The sequence below is a fragment of the Equus quagga genome, chromosome 9 (genome assembly GCF_021613505.1).
Source record: "Equus quagga isolate Etosha38 chromosome 9, UCLA_HA_Equagga_1.0, whole genome shotgun sequence".
NCBI classification, from domain to species: Eukaryota; Metazoa; Chordata; class Mammalia; order Perissodactyla; family Equidae; genus Equus; species Equus quagga.
In genome coordinates this window covers 46,125,636-46,142,754 of record NC_060275.1, presented here as the reverse complement: position 1 = coordinate 46,142,754, position 17,119 = coordinate 46,125,636, and the positions used below count along the sequence as shown (strand labels likewise).

The 17,119-nt window shown below is 41.1% G+C and overlaps 1 protein-coding gene across 1 annotated transcript in view; it reads left to right on the top strand.

Annotated features, from left to right (window-relative positions):
* Nucleotides 1-1,996, top strand: part of TAF4B (TATA-box binding protein associated factor 4b) — a 134,992-nt gene extending 132,996 nt beyond the window's left edge. The window contains exon 15 of the mRNA XM_046670814.1: nt 194-1,996. Coding sequence (XP_046526770.1) covers nt 194-361 — 168 coding nt within the window. The 3' untranslated portion in view covers nt 362-1,996. The remainder of the gene's footprint in view (nt 1-193) is intronic.
* The last annotated feature ends 15,123 nt before the right edge of the window (nt 1,997-17,119 follow it).

The following is a 17,119-nucleotide window of genomic DNA, read 5'->3' as shown; positions in this document are numbered from 1 at the left end:
GACACAACCACGACATCGCCTGTGATGCGGTTCTGAGAACGAGTCCCGTGGTTAAGCCATGCATGACTGCGTATTATCTCCAGCACCTAAGGCAGTGGCCAGAGGTTGAGACCTCTTACATGCTGAATTGGCAGGCTTTCCCTTTATGAAAGATTGCTTATTTTAAACTTGTTTCCTCCTTTATTCTGTTTAGGGCTTAAAAGACAACCTTCTTGCTTCTGGGACATCCAGCCTGACAGCCACCAAACAGATGCTTCGTCCAAGAATCACGAGGATCTGCCTTAGAGACTTGATATTCTGCATGGAACAGGAAAAGGAGATGAAGTACTCTCGAGCTCTATACCTTGCCCTTCTAAAGTGACCACTCCATTCTCCATCCAGATCCTTGCTGTTTACTGCCAAAGAAGACCTAAAGAGCATTATTGCACTGTCCTGAAATTTCAGTTTCTGGAAAATAATCACCAGTAGGGAAGACCATTGTTTACAGTTGTGAACTTTTATTAAATCTTGCTTATACATCCCATGGGGTTCTTACTGACTGGAATTCAGCCTTGTCTTCTGAATCTTGGGTCTGAAATACAGTTTACCCAGAAGTAGGCATGGCCTGCTTGTACACTGAATTACAGCCGGTTAAGGCCCTGTTTGTCCCTGCCTGCTTCATGTGCCAAGCTGTGAACAGTGAGGTGTCTTTATCTAAGACAGCCTGCACGGAGATGCAAGGGAAAGAAAGGAAAGGTCACTACTTCCCAAGGAAACTGTATTTCACCCTGTACTGACCCTGTCTCAAGGTGGTAGGTGTTCTGGGCTGGAATCAGAAGCTACTTAGCTCGTTATGGCAGTCACCTTCTGTAGTTGAAGGTACCAACCAGAGTAGGGGCTGTGGTGACTTTGGTTGACTGAGTCCCAGTGTTGTCAAAACTGAGACAAATGGGGATAGTTTTTGCTTGAGGTTGCTATCCTCTGGTTCCTATCACCAGACATATGCTGCTTCTGATGCTGAGTGAGGGGACTTCTTGTGAGGGAAACTGCTGCTGACACACCTTGTTGGAAACAGGAGAGGTAGAAAGCAGTGGAAGGGAGGATGGGGCATTGCGCTCAAACTGATGAGGGGAGAGTGAAAACGAAATCCTAAGACAGGGAGTGTGCTGCGTCTGCCGGAGGGGGGCAGTGCTGGGCCTGCAGCTGCACAGCAACTGGCGCATGTTTTGTTGACAGGAAAGAAATCATAGCCCGACCAAAAGGGAAAAGGTCTCAAACATGTCCAAATTACAGTATTTCAAAGGAAGAAGTTATTGTTTGTTTTGTGTATTGTTTTAAAAATCAAGAAGGATAGTTTTATAAAATCTTTTAGTTACCCTAAGTTTTAAACATCTCGTTGCATTTAAAAAATCCTAATTGATGATTAGAAATTTTTAACACCAGGACTCCATTTCAGATTCTCTTCTCAAAAGATAATGTCAGCATCTCACTCTTGGAACTTGGCTCTAACTATATTATGAGAAGCATCTTATATATTCATCTGAGGAGGAAGCTGATGTTTTGCAAAGCAAACATTCTTTTTTTTTTAAGTTCTACCTTTGTGGCATGTAGTGGTGAAAAATAGTAGCTATAGTTAGAATCACATTCAGAAAGAATGAGGAAATCCTCCAAGAAGGTTTAAAAAAAGAAAATGGGAAAGCTGTGCTTCTCAGAAAAAGAATTCAGGGGAAAAGAAACACCTCGCGTAGGTTACTCTTCATCCTGTTCTTCCCGTTGGGACTCTTATGGCCATGCTGTGTACTGTAGGAAGTTTTAAATTGGCCACACTTTTTGTTTCAGCAAGTTATGATGTAAAATGCTATAAATTATGTACATGTTAAAGGAGTACTTTAAGAAGAGATCTATACCTACAGTTGTTTTTGTATATTTAAATGCTTAGCTTTATTTTTTGTAAAGTGCAGCATACTCCCATATTTGTGTATAATCTTATTGATCAGATGTTTAAAATTATTTCAAATACGTCATTAAAATAATTATTTTATTATAAGAATAACTTTGCTCGCTCACTGACTTTGAGAACCGGTGTTTTCGTAGTCAGCCCCTAAAGCAGGGTGCTGGGCGGTAGATCGGATCCGCTGGGCGGGGGACCGTTCTTGGCTCCGACTGTTATTTACTTTGCAGTGTCAGCTTTTGGGGTCCAGAATCTTACTTCAGATCCAAGTTACTATATCACTTTCTTTGAAATCATTATAAATTTGCCTGCTATTTGACTCACAAAGAAAGCTAAGCTTATTCATTAGGAAAGCTTTTCTTGGCCCATCAAGGTTTTCTTACATAAGGTATTGTTTTTCAGAATTTATTTTCCTATATATTTTTAAGCTTTGCGTTGTAAGGTATATCTTAAACACAAAAGAACAAAGACAGTGTATCCAAGGGATTCTTCTGCTCAGGCTGCAAAATGGTGGCCTGGGGTCGATTTGATCTATTAAGGCGTTCTCTGTGACTCACACAGTGCTGCTGCTGTTTTAATTCACGAAAATCTGTATTTCCACTTCTTTTGAAAAATTAGAAAATCTGCAATCACTAGGTATACCTTTTTGTATGACAATCCATTGGAGCCAGCCAGTGGCTGTCCACCTTAGATTTGGGGGCATAAGTTTTCCTTCTTTTGTCTGATCCCTTTAAGCATTGAAGTTTGTGACACTCTGCCTCCAGTATTTGTCTTGGATGATGAACAGTAAAAGGGGAAAATACCAGAAATTCTCCATCTATTTACTTTTTTTTAGCAACTTTATTGAGGCGTATTTTACGTATAAAATTCACCCATTTCATCCATTTACTTTTCCTCCCCTTTTTTTTTGAGGAAGATTAGCCCTGAGCTAACATCTTCCACCAATCCTCCTCTTTTTGCTGAGGAAGATTGACCCTGAGCTAAAATCCACGCCCATCTTCCTCTACTTTATATGCGGGACGCCTGCCACAGCATGGCTTGCCCAGAGGTGCCATGTCCACACCCAGGATCCGAACTGGTGAACCCCAGGCCACCAAAGCAGAACGTGCAAACTTAACCGCTGCACCACCGGGCCAGCCCACATCCATTTACTTTTTATATGACTAATTGACCTTTTAAACTGTTTCCTCCTGAATAGCCTTAAGATTCTTCTCCTCTCCTTAAAAAGAAGCAAAGTTTAACATTCTTTTAAAGCCTGTATTTCTTTTTTTTTTTTTTAAGTTGAGAGGGTTGTTTTTTTTAAAGATTTTTATTTTTTTTATTTTTTTTTTCTCCCCAAAGCCCCCCAGCACAAAGTTGTATATTCTTAGTTGTGGGTCCTTCCAGCTGTGGCATGTCGGACACTGCCTCAGCGTGGCTTGATGAGCAGTGCCATGTCCGCGCTCAGGATTCGAACCAACGAAACACTGGGCCGCCTGCAGCAGAGCGCACGAACTTGACCACTCGGCCACGGGGCCAGCCCCTAAAGCCTGTATTTCTTAAAACCTGTGTTTGAGGTAAATTTTGTTTCATTAGAATTTTGGCAAAACTTTGTTTAGAATTACGACCATTTATACTAGTTATGTCATGGTTGCAGAAAAGAACAGAAGCAATGTTAGGGCATATTCTTTAGAAAAATTTGGAACCAAGGTCCCAGGCTGATTAAGTTGGACTTAACTCAATGCGTAGTTGTACAATGAACCAACTAAGTGTTTATAAAACTTTGACCTCAATAAGACTCAGTGACTATGCAGGAAATAAAAGTATAATGTGTTGTGTGTTTGTGCATGACCTGGTAGCCAGTCTTTATTTTGTTGTTTTTAGCATTATCTTTTCAGACACTTTCGTGTGCCTTGTTGCCCTGACATGACTCTTTTTTTCTTACATGTGGACGTGATTTGTATCTGGTCTCAATATCTTTGTCTCTGACTTTTCAGCCGCCTCTCAGGATTTTTACATGCATCTCAGTTATGTTGCATTGCTGCGTTTGCATTTTCACTGAAGTTGTTTCACCAGTTGGAAATTGGTCCTCGGAATATTTTTGTCATATTTTCCTGTTGGGAAACATTGAGAGACTGCTGTGCGAATGCAAACCTGAAGTATTTGCCACCACGCTTGAACACTGACTGGTTAGGTGAGAGCAGCAGATATATAACATAGTAGTTTTAGAATGTATGTAGACCTTGCACACTGAATATTTGTGGGAAGAAAATACTCCTAAGGAACTCATTTTAAGACTTTTGACTTTCTTGGTAAACCATGATGAGAGCAATTGTAACGGAAATTCTTCTTTAAGATAATATCAAGTTGATGTCTTTCTAAGTTCTCTTATTATAGGTGGTATTGAGGCAATATTGCCCTGGCTGCCCATCTCAGTCTTGCCTCTTACCTGTTGTGTGACCCTGGGCAAATTATTTAGCTTCTCTGCGCCTTTGTTTCCTCATCTGTAAATAATAGTACCTACCAGTGAGGTGGTTGTGAGAAATTATTGAATTTTCTTATGTAAAGCCCTTAGAGCAGTGTAATCCATGTAGTAAACACTGTCAATGTCAGTAATGGTGGTTGTAATGGTTGTATCAATTCTGAATGACATAGCTCTACCTCCAGCCCACCTCCACTACCATATTATATTGATGAAAACCACTGGTTGAATGTATGAACCTAGTGTCTTATTTAAATATAGTAATCTTTGACCGGCCACTTGGCCAAGTGGTTGAGTTTGTGTGCTCCGCTTCGGCGGCCCCAGGTTTCGCCGGTTTGGATCCTGGACGCAGATATGGCACCACTCATTAGGCCACGCTGAGGTGGCGTCCCACATGCCACAACTAGAAGGAGCCACAACTAATATATACAGCTATTTACTGGGGGGATTTTGGGAGAAAAAGCAGAAAGAAAAAAAAAGATTGGCAACAGTTGTTAGCTCAGGTGCCTATCTTAAATAAGTAAATAAATAAAATATAATAATCTTAAGGTCATGCAAAATTCTTAAGCATTGCATTGGGCGTTGGAGGATGGGAGGCTAGAAGGAGAAAGGTATGATACCATAGTGGAGCCGTTAAACAGAGTAATTCCATGTCATAGCTTTGCCTAACAAGTTTCTTGTGGGGTTGGAAGCAATAATGAAGCAATGCCATCATTTCTAAATTTTTATTTGAAAATAGAGGTAAATATGGTGAGCATTCAAACCGTATAAGGGAGCATACCAAAGTAATTCTCTTACTCCTAGACATCCCTTGGTCCCATGCTCCCCTCTTTCTAGATTCATCCATTCTTACCAGTTTCATATATTCTTTCCAGACATAGTCTTTGTACATGTAAGCACATAGTTGTGTATTTTCTTTTTATTTGCATATGGCAGCATACTGATCTAACCATTGCCATTTTCACAATCCCATTATTCTTAATTCACTTTATACTGTGTTCCAGGCCAGGAGTCCTGGTAGAATCTTACTGTAATCTTAAGGGCAATAATGAATTTTCCCTAGAGGGATTTAGTCACAAGTTTTTTTTTTACTATTTTGTAAATTTTAATATTTCACTAAAAGAATCCAGTCACATCTGAATGTGTCAACAGTGTTTCTCTACCAAAGAGGCATCGTGAAAATCAACAAGGGGAGTGGCAGTTTCCTGGTAGGTAGGGGGAGGGGAGAGGAAAAGTCATTTAAGGGAAGAGCTGAGTGTTCAGTAGTAATTATGAAGTCTCACTGACAGCACCCTCCCACCGTGAACACTAGTATTGGAAACCAACCTGAATTTAGGATAACTTCAACCTATTTTCTGTAAGATTTACATTCCTCGTTAAAAAGTAATGAATAGATCAGAACAGAGATATTCTAAATTCGAGGTTCCTGGGAGTGATCCCTGATGGGAGCCCAAAATACTCATTTGGCAAACTTGTAAAAATCTTCTGTATGTGAGACACTATGGGGAACAAAGATGTGTAAGACACAGTCCGTGTCCTGGAGCGGCTCTCTAGTCAGAGTGATGGAGATAGACATAAACACACTAATAATGCAAAGTAGCATGTACTCCATTGCAAGGAGTGGTGTCAATAGTAGGTTCTCATAGGTGTCTGGGAAAAAGATAGTACTTCCAAGTGGAACTGTCATGTTTAATCTCTCACAGAAGAAATAAAACTTGATATGAGCAATGAAATGAATGGGTAAGATTTTTTAAGTCATATATTCTAAAGCCTTCTAAGGGAAAAGATTGGAAAGCAAAAAAAGGCTAAAGTACTTTTAGGGAAGTAAATATGTAGTTTGGCTGATTATGAAAGTCATGTAGGGGAGCAATGGAAGGTAATTTGGGAAATGTAAGATAGGAGCAATTAATATCTGTACACTGTACAAAATTCAAAAGGTACAAAAGAATATACATTAAAGTCCCCCACCTTCGTCTTCTAGATAAATTCATTATTTCAAGGAAATTACAGAAAAAGAGAGTGATAAAACTTTCCTGCAAGCTTCTCTCTGCACCCCGAAGATTTTCTCTTGATTATAAGAGTGATATATTCTCCTTGTAGAAAATGTGGAAAATAAAAGACTATAAGGAAAATGAAAACACTGGTGCATTTCTTTCTCGTCTCTTCTGTGCTGAATCTGTAGCTGTTTTGGATCATACTGTCGATCTAGCTCTGGGTCCTTCCCTACGTCCCATTGGAGATGCTGGGGGAAAAATGAGAGAAAACAACTGGGAGAATAAAGCATCACCTTGGGGTTCCGTCCCTCAAAGTGATGCTGAGGCCACGTTTCTCATTTCCTTGAGAAGCATATGGATTGATTTAAAATGATTTCAATTTGTTGTACTTAGGGGTGAAATGGAAGTCCCTTTCTTGTCTCCCCACTACTTGCACTAGCCCCCTACGTGATCAGGTGATGTGGAAGAAAAATTGCCGTAGTTCTATGTAAACCGTTTAGCAGACTCAAAGCTCGTATAGAAATGTTCCCCACGAGGCTTAGGTTATGGGACTGGTAACTTCTCCTTTTTGTAATTTTAATGGAGGCTTTGCCTGAAGATGAGGGGAAGGTGCGGATTTGCTGGTTGGCTTCTTGATGAAATCTTATGTCTTAGGCTACCATTTCCCTAAATAGAAATGTGAAGTTGTCATGCTGGGTGGTCTCAAAGGAACCTTTAAACTTTCAGATGGTAATATGAGTATCTCACTGCATGCTTCCTAGCAATGTTAATTCTTATAAAAGCAGACAGGGGTTGCCTCTAATACTAAGGAAAGCAGGACAATTGAATAAATGGTGCATCGTGTCTTTTTCATGCCTTCTGCCATTATCAAAAATGTGTAATGTGTGTTGTGCTGGGCCAGACCCCAATCAAAGAATAATACAAGCATCGTAATTGATCTATATCAAGCTGCACAAATTTCCTAAGGCTGCCATGACAAATTGCCACAAACTGGGTAGCTTAAAACAACAGAAGTGTATTCTCTCACGGTTCTGGAGGCCAGAATCCCCAAATCAAGGTGCCAGCAGGGCTAACACTCCCAAGGCTCTAGGGGTGAACCTTCCTTGCCTTTTCAGCTTCTGGTGGCTTTTGACGTTCCTTGGCTGTGGCAGCAGAGTTCCGATCTGCTTCCGTCTTCACGTGGGCTTCTCTGTGCCTTTCATGTTGTCTCCTCTTCTTATAAGGACACCACACGTTAGATCTAGTGCCCCCTCTAATCCAGTATAATCTCATCTTGACCCTTAACTAACATATGCAAAGACCGTATTTCCAAATAAGATCACATTCTGAGGATCCAGGTGGACATGAATTGGGGTAGGGTTGGGAGGCGGAAGGGCACTATTCAACCCACTGCAGGTGCATACTGTATATGATTCCTGATACTTTATTTTCTATCTCTGACTTCAATAATAGTAAAAAACTTAATGGTTCTTAAAATGTGAAGGGGTTGATTTTGTGTCTTCTTACACTGGAGACTTAGAATCTTGAGGTCTGACAAGATGCCTGTCTTTACCTTCTCCCCGATCTCTTTCACTTCAGGCAAGGCTCAGAAGTTCCTGGTGGGTGGCTCGCTCTGTTCTGAGAAATGCATCTTTGATGTGGTTAAGACTTTGCCATCCTGGTGTTTACAATAGTGTATTCAAGTAAATCTGTCTTCAGAAGCCTTTTGAGATTGTGCATGCTATTTACATGTTGACCATTCTTAAGGAAATTCTCCACACTATGAGTGAATCATAAATTTATTTCATGTGGATGTGCTGATTGCAACAGGTATCAAGTATTAGGACATTTCTTATAAAAATGAAACCAGGTCCTCTCTCTAAGAACTTCAAGAGACTATAGTCCTCCTGAAATGAAAATATGCCAATATGTGGAAAATGTCAGTAACTGTTCCTCTCACAGTCTGTTTCCAAAGTGCCAACTTGGGACCCAGTCCCATTAAATCAGTCAACTCAATTGATTTGACACCAGCAGGCTTGCTTTTGAGGCGGGAATCTGTATTGTTGGGGAAGGAAAGGAAGAAGCAAAGCCCAGAATTAGTGGGGAGAGATGCATCACTGAGGAGACTTTGAAACTGGAGACACATCAAGAATAGCTTTGTTGATCTAATCACAGACACCACCATCAGGTATCAGCCTCTGGAACTAGGAGTTGGTAGCAAGTTCTAAATCTAAGGTCACTACAGGGAGCTCAGATTTTTATCAGATTTCTTTTGTGATAGAATTTTAAAAAGATCCTAACTTTTTTGAGAGTGTGCATTTTGTGTGCTCTATCTTTAAAAAGCCATGCTCAAGGAGAGATGTCAGCATCATGGTGGAGTGAGTTGTTCCCTTTGTCTCTCCCCTCTGAGTTACAACCAGACAGATATCCATTAACCAACAGAGGATTCCCTGCACAACACAACAGGATGCCTGAGAGATCCACGCAGCTGTACATCTGAAGGTGGGTGGACTGGACCCCCAGGAAGCAGTGGAGCTAGGAGAGTGGATTCCTCCCCAACCCTAGGGGACAAGATCCAGGTCGTAGATCCTCACACATTGGCCAGTGCAACTGTGAGTGAAGGTGGGGGCAGTCCGGCCCACACCAGAACACTTTCAGAGTGGCAGCTCAGTCCACCTAGCACAGCAGCTCAATAGGACCTGCCTGCTGAGCACAATGGCCACACCCACATAAGTGTGACCTGCCCAACAAGTGCAGACGCCCATCTGCAACCGACCCACTGAGTACAGCGGACCTGCCACCCTAAGTGCGACCCACTGAGCAGCTGCAGGCAGCCCATGCAAACATGGAGCAGCCCAACTGGCACAACTACCAGTGGACAGGGTGGGAGCAGAAAACAAAGACCCTGCCCATCCCTCAGCCATAGCAGGTGAAATCTGCCACCTGATACTCCCACAAATGCATCAGCAGAGGATCAATTCATCAAACACCATGAAGAACAGACTAACACTGCAGAACAGAAGGAAAATTACAAGTCTCCAGAAACCAAACCTGAAGTCACAGGAGATTACAGTCTAACCAACAGAATTCAAAATAGCTGTCATAAAGAAACTTGACAAGTTACAAGAAAACACAGACAGTTCAGTCTGATCAGGAATAAAATTAATAAACAGGAGGAATACTTCACCTAAGAGATTGAAGCCCTTAGAAAAAACTATATAGAAATTCTAGATATGAAGAACACAATTAATAAGGTAAAAAAAAAAATGTAGAAACCGTAAAAAATAGAGCAAACTTTATGGAGGACGGAATTAGTGAATTAGAGAATAGAAATCTAGAAATGCTTCAGTTGGAAGAGAAGAGAGAACTAAGATTTTTAAAAAGTGAAGAAATTCTTTGAGAAGTATCCGACTCAATTAGGAAAAGTAACATAAGGATTATAGGTATCCAACAGGGAGAAGGGAGTGAGAAAGGAGCAAAGAGCTTGTTCAAAGAAATAATAGCTGAGAACTTCCCAAACCTGAAGAAAGAACTGGACTTACAGGTATGTGAAGCCAATATAACTCCTAATTACATCAATGCAAAGAAACCTCCAAGGCATGTAATAGTAAAACTGGCAAAAGCCAATGACAAAGAAAAAATATTAAGGTCAGCAAGGCAGAAGAAAATAACCTACAAAGGAACCCCTAACAAGCTTTCAGTGGATTTCTCAGCAGAAACCTTACAAGCTAGGAGAGAATGGAATGATACAGTCAAAGACAAAAACTTTCAGCCAAGAATACTCTATCCAGCAAAACTATCCTTCAGATATGATGGAGAAATAAAACTTTCTCAGATAAACAAAAGCTGAGGGAGTTCACTGCCACTAGACCTGCCTTACAAGAAATGATGAAGGAAGCCCTCTTACCTGAAACAAAAAGGCAAAAGTTTACAAAGCTTTGAGCAAGGAGATAAATAGACAAAATCAGAAAATTGCAGCTCTCTATCCAAATAGGTTAGCAAACACTTAATTATAACAAAAGATAAAGGGAAGGAAAGCATCAAAACGAACTATAAACACTTCAATTTAGTCACAAATTCACAACACAGAAAAGAATAATTTGTGACAAGAAAAACACAAAAGCGAAAGAGGAATGGGATGGAAACTGCTTAGGCTACTGGAGATAATAGGCTATCAGAAAATGGACTATCTCATCTCTGAGATCTTTTATACAAACTCCATGGTAACCAGTAAACAAAAGAAATCAGAGCAGAGTCACCAGTCATAAATAAAGAGAAAACCATCACAGAAAACCAGCAAACTGAAAGGGCAGTCAGAAGTACAAGGAAAAACAAACAATGGAAATATAGAACAACCAGAAAACAAGAGATAAAATGGCAGTATTAAGCCTTAATATATCAATAATCACTCTAAATGTGAATAGATTGAATTTGCCAGTCAAAAGACAAAGGTGGCTGGATGAGAAAAAAAAAAATCCCAACAATATGCTGCCTCCAGGAAGCACATCTCAGCTCTAAAGACAAACATAGGCTCAGAGTGAAGGGATGGAAGATGATGCTCCAAGCAAATGGCAAGCAAAAGAAAGCAGGTATAGCCATACTTATATCAGACAAAGCACTTCAAGATAAAAAAGATAATGAGAGACAAAGAGGGGCAGTATATAATGATAAAAGAGACATTCTACCAAGAGGACATAACACTTATTAATATATGTGCACCTAACACAGGGGCGCCAAAGTACATAAAGCAACTATTAACAGACCTAGAGGGAGAAATTGACAGCAACACAATAATAGTGGGAGACCTCAACACTCCACTTACATCAATGGATGGATCATCCTGACAGAAAGTCAACAAGGAAACAGTGGCCTTAAATGAAACACTAGGCCAGAAGGACTTAATAGATATATACAGAACATTCCATCCAAAAATAGCAAAATACACATTCTTCTCAAACGCACACTGAACCTTCTCAAAGATAGACCATATGTTGAGAAATAAGGCAAGCCTCAATAAGTTTAAGAATATTGAAATCATATGAAGCATCTTTTCTGACCACAATGCTATGAAACCAGAAACCAACTACAAGAAAAAAACTGGGAAAGTCACAAATATGTGGAGACTAAACAACATGCTACTGAACAACCATTGGATAAATGAAGAAATCAAAGGAAAAACTAAAAAGTACCTGGAGACAAATGAAAATGAAAACACAACACACCAACTTTCATGGGATGCAGCAAAAGTGGTACTAAAAGGAGAATTTATAGCAATATAGGCCTACCTCAACAAACAAGAAAAATCTCCAATAAGTAATCTTAAAACTACACCTAACAGAACTAGAAAAAGAACAAAACCCAAAGTCAGCAGAAGGAGGGAAATAACCAAAAGTCAAGCAGAAATAAATGAAATAGAGACTAAAAAACAATAGAAAGAGTCAATGAAATTAAAAGCTGGTTCTTTGAGAAGATAAATAAAATTGACAAACCTTTAACCAGACTCACTAAGAAAAAAAGAGAGAAGCCTCAAATAAATAAAATTAGAAATGAAAGAGGAGAAATTACGATGGATACCACAGAAATATAAAGGATATAAGAGAATACTATGAAAAACTATATGCCAACAAATCAGATAACCTAGAAGAAATGGATAAGTTCTTAGAATCATACAACTTCCCAAAACTGAATCAAGAAGGAATAGAGAATCTGAATAGACCAATCACAAGTAAAGAGATTGAAACTGTAATCAAAAACCTCCCAAAAACAAAAGTCCAGGACCAGATAGCTTCTCTGGGGAATCCTACCAAATATTCAAAGAAGATTTAATACCTATCCTCAAACTATTCTGAAAAATTAAAGAAGATAAGATGCTTCTTAACTCATTCTATGAGGCCAACATTACCCTGACACCAAAATCAGACAAGGTTTGAATCCTGGGCGTGGACATAGCATCACCCATCAGGCCATGCTGAGGCGGCGTCCCACATGCCAAAACTGGACGGATCCACAACTAGGAATGTACAACTGTGTACCTGGGGGGGGCTTTGGGGAGAAAAAGGAAAAAAATAAAATCTTTAAAAACAACAACAATTCAAAGAGACTTGTATACCCCTATGTTGATTGCAGCATTATTCACAGTAGCCAAGATGTGGAAGCAACCCAAGTGCTCATCGACTGATGGATGGATAAAGAAGATGTGGTATATATATATAAAATGGAATACTACTCAGCTGTAAAAAAAGACAAAATTGTCCCATTTGCAACGACATGGATGGAACTTGAGGGGATGACGTTAAGTGAAATAAGCCAGACAAAGACAAACACCATATGATTTCACTCATATGTGGAAGATAAACTAACACATGGATAAAAAGACAGATTAGTGGTTACCAGAGGGGAAGGGGGTGGGGGGTTGGGTGAAAGGGGTAAAGGAGCACGTATGTTTGGTGACTGATAAAAACTAGACCATTAGTGGTGAGCACGATGTAGTCTATACAGAAACTGATATATAATAATGTACACCTGAAATGATACAATGTTACAAACCAATATGACATCAATAAAATAAATAATAATTAATAAAAGGCATCCTTTGTCTTCTTCTTATGGCCTTACTGAATAACTAGACAAACAGTTTGGCGGGCTTTAGGGAAAAAGCTCTTGAAAGAAGTCTACATGTACTCTATGGGGGACCTGCAGAAAAGTCTATCAAATGCAGTCTTTAAAGCTCAGAAAACAGCAGGTTCTGCCTGAAGTATTAACATAGGAACCATCATCTCTCAGATTCTCAAACTTGTTTTCATGACACAGTGTCTTCAGTTATCTCAAGGGAGAACTCAAATCTCAGGTTCTCAAGACTAAGTTTTAATCCATCTTTTTGACAGATGCAGAGGTAGGCATGGGGATAAGGAGAGAAAGGTGTCAAATCAAGCCAAATGATAGGACGTTGCATCCTCTGTCTGGTTAAGTCTGTTTCAAGACTACTGAGTGACATCAATTGCTAAGGTGCAGGCGAGGTTACAGATAAGTGTCTGTAGAACAAGGATGATGATATGTCTAGTCTACCACATTTAAGTATCAATCCACCTAGAATCAAGCCACTTATTTGCAGCCCAAGATTCTTGATATTTCTGAGGCTATCTAAAGGTTATCTAGTCCAACATCCCACCTAATAAAGGAATCCCCTTCATCCCTGAAACATAGGACCACTACTTGAATAGTTCCAGTGGTGGAGACCTTACTATCTTAACATAGAATCCATAATCAAACCATCCTATTATTTATATATTCTGTCTTGGTTTGATTTGAAATCCACCTTCTTATAATTTAACATTTGGGGCCACTTATGTTCTCCAAAGTTAAATAATAACAGTAGCAAATTGTTGAGCACTGGCTATGTATCAGATACTGGGCCAAACTAAGCACTTTACCTACTGTACCTAAATCCGCCATCACAGCAGCCTTATGAGACACAGTGGCAGAGCCCCATTTCCTCCTGAGCACACAGCTAGACCACATTTCCGGGTCTCCCTGTAGTTAAATGTGGCCTTGTTCCTGAGGTCTGGCCAATGACATGTAAGGAGAAGTGATGTGTGACATGACTCACATCTGGCTCATGACAACCTGCTGTGCATGACCTGACTTGCTCCTTCCGTCTCCACGGAGACCTCAGAACGCTCATGGTGACGCTGGCAGAGTCACCAAGTGGAATGAACCTTGAGTCACTGAATTGTGTTTTGAAGCAAAACTGCCTGCTAATCAAAAACACCCATTTTGGACTACACGCACGTGAGAAAGAAACATCTAATGTGCAAGCCACTAACAATATATCTGTGCTAGCAGTGAATAGAGCTGAATTAACCTCTACCGATAGCTACTGCTATTATTATTTCTATTTTACTGATAAGGACACTGGTGTGTCAAGAGAGTAAACAATTTAGTGGAAATCACAGAGAAAGTAGTGGAGTTGGGATTTGAACCCAGGCCTGTCCAGCCCCAGAGCATGCACTCAGTCCCTACAGTGAGCTGGGGGGTTGTTGGGTTTTGTTTTTGTTTATTTTTTAATGCTTTGGAGCTGATCTCCATACCACGTGAGAGCACTTGAATGGTCTAAGAATAGCTATCCTTTCCCTTTCCTGCGCTTCAGTGTTCCCTTCTGCAGGCTGAAGGGGCCCAGCTCCTTCAGTTCTCACAATGTCGATTCTAGATTACTCAGAATTTTAACTGTTTTCTTGGTCGTATTCTATGTGCTAAAGGCCACATAAGATGTAGTTCCCTCTGCTAAATGCAACATAGCAGATGGGGCTTGGGGCGTAAGGAGGATGACGGGCCCATTTACTACGTGGGTCAGAATTCCATACTGCTCTTGGAGCAAAGACTGTGGTAGAGTGAACTTGTGGTTAACTCGTCACTCCAGAGCTATTTCCCTCCCGCTGTTCACAGAGTAGCCAGCGGACCAGCAGCATCATCCTCACCTAGGAACTTGTTAGAAACGGAGGGTGTCAAGCCCACCTAGACCTACTGAATCGGAACCTGTGTTTTAGCAAGCCCCCGGGGTGATTCCTGCACTAACCAATTTTGTGAAGCTCTTCTCTAACTGATCAATTGCCCTTATCAACCTGAAGAGAAAACACTACTAGGTTCTTCTCTGCTTCATTTTGCTGATTTTGGCCTGTTATTTTAGCCAGTCATGATCATTTAAATTTTGATTCTGTCACTTATTGAGGACGTTTGAATTCAAGTGACTAAATCAACTACGAGAATTCATTGTCCCTCTCAGCCTTGTGTCACCCACACATTTCATAAGCACGTCTTCTGTGTTATTCAACTTGTCCATAAATGTGTTGAACAAGACTGGGCCAGCTATAAAACCATGAAGCATGTTGCTGCCCTCCAACATCAATCTATTAATTAGCACCGATACCACTCTAGAGCCACCTGTGGCCGTGTCTAACTAATGGTACTATTGCAGAGTTCACAAAGTTGTCGTGAGATATCTGGAGAACTTGCTCAGTTACATGCACTACCTGATGCATAGGCAGTTAACCAGCCTAGCAGCCATCTCAAAGAAGAGCGTGGCAATGGTCTGGAAGATCCCCATCTAAACTGTGCTAAATTGTGTACCCCCCAAATTCATATGTTGACAGCCTAACCCCCAGTACCTCAGAATGTGACTGTATTTGGAAATAGGGTATTTAAAGAGGTAGTTAAGTTAAAATGAGATCATTAGGATGGCCCCAATCCAACATGAATGGTGTCCTTATAAGAAGAAGAAATTAGGACACACACAGGTGCAGAGGACACAGCCAGAAGGCAGCCATCTGCAAGCCAAGGAGAGAGGCCTCAGAAGAACCCAACCCTGCCGACACCTTGATCTCGGACTTCCAGACTCCAGAATTGTGAGAAAATAAATTTCTGTTGTGTAAGCCTCCCAGTGTGTGGTACTTTGTAATGGCAGCCCTAGCAAACTGCTAAACCATCCTCCCCGCGCCCCTCCTGCCATTGCTTTTTGGTAGAATTGGTCCTCTGGCTCTGGCAAGATCATCTGAAGTGGTACGTTACTGTCCGTGTGAGAAACTTAGGCATGACCGATACCACATTTAAATGCCTCAGGGGTGTTTGCTACAGTGAAGTCCTGGGTGAAGTAAAGGATTGCCTTAAAGGGAAGACTCACCTCTAGGTCACAAGGGCGGAAGAATGTTCACGAGGCCTGCATTCATGGATTTAATCAATGCTTACAGGGAAAGTCGGAGTACAACACCGCTGAGCCAGGCTCCTGGGAGAATGAAAAAGTCATTCACCATACAGCACAGACTCTAGCAGCCTTGTCCTCTTGTCCCCTCCATGTCAGAATCCCTGTCTCTCAACTCTCGTGTTTCTGACAGTCACAGTATCTCAGCCGCTCTGTCGCTGCTTCTCCTACTAGCTTTTCTGCTACTGCTTTCGTCCTCTATCTAGTGCCTCCTTCTTGCACATTTTTGCATCTGGGCACAATCCAGTGTGTCACATTCACACTTCCAAGAGAATGGAAGTGGTTGGTGAAGGGAGCACAAGGCAGAGACCCATTTCCACTACCAAACCCCTGGCCATTTTCAAAGGCGGGGAAAGGATACTGTGATTTCAGAGACAGCACTGTAAGTGGGTGGGTTTCATAATTAATGTCTCCTTAAGTGAGGACTTCGTTTAGTTTGCCTTTCCAGACCATTTGGTAGAAATTGCAAAGGAACGGAGGAAGAACAGCACCTTTCAGCTGGCAGTCAGTAAGAGCAGACGCGGAAGTGCCAACTCCTTTTTGTATATTCATATCTACTGGATAGTGATTTTGCGCTAAACTGTCTCACAGGCAACTGGCCGGCCTGTGGATGGCTGCTCTGGAGTCAAGTGCTGGTCCCCAGTGCAGACGGCTGTGGCCAGTGTGGGAATGTCACAGGTATAAAGCAAGACAGATCTCATGCAAGGAAGCAGCCTTGGCAGTGTTGTTTAGAGGACAGGTTTAGCATAACAGGCATGCTATACACCTGCTTCTCAAAGTGCAGTGCCTGGACCAGCAACATGGGCATCACCAGGAGCTTGTTAGATGCAGAACCTTGGCCCCACCCCAGAGCTGCTCAATGAGAATGTGCGTTTTAACAAGAGGCCAAGTGATTTGTGCATGCGTTATAAGTTTGAGAAGTACTGTAAATCTGGAGTTTTCTGTATATTAGGTTTGCTTAAAACTGCACTTCCCTGTGGGTCAGATCCGATCCAGGCTTAGGA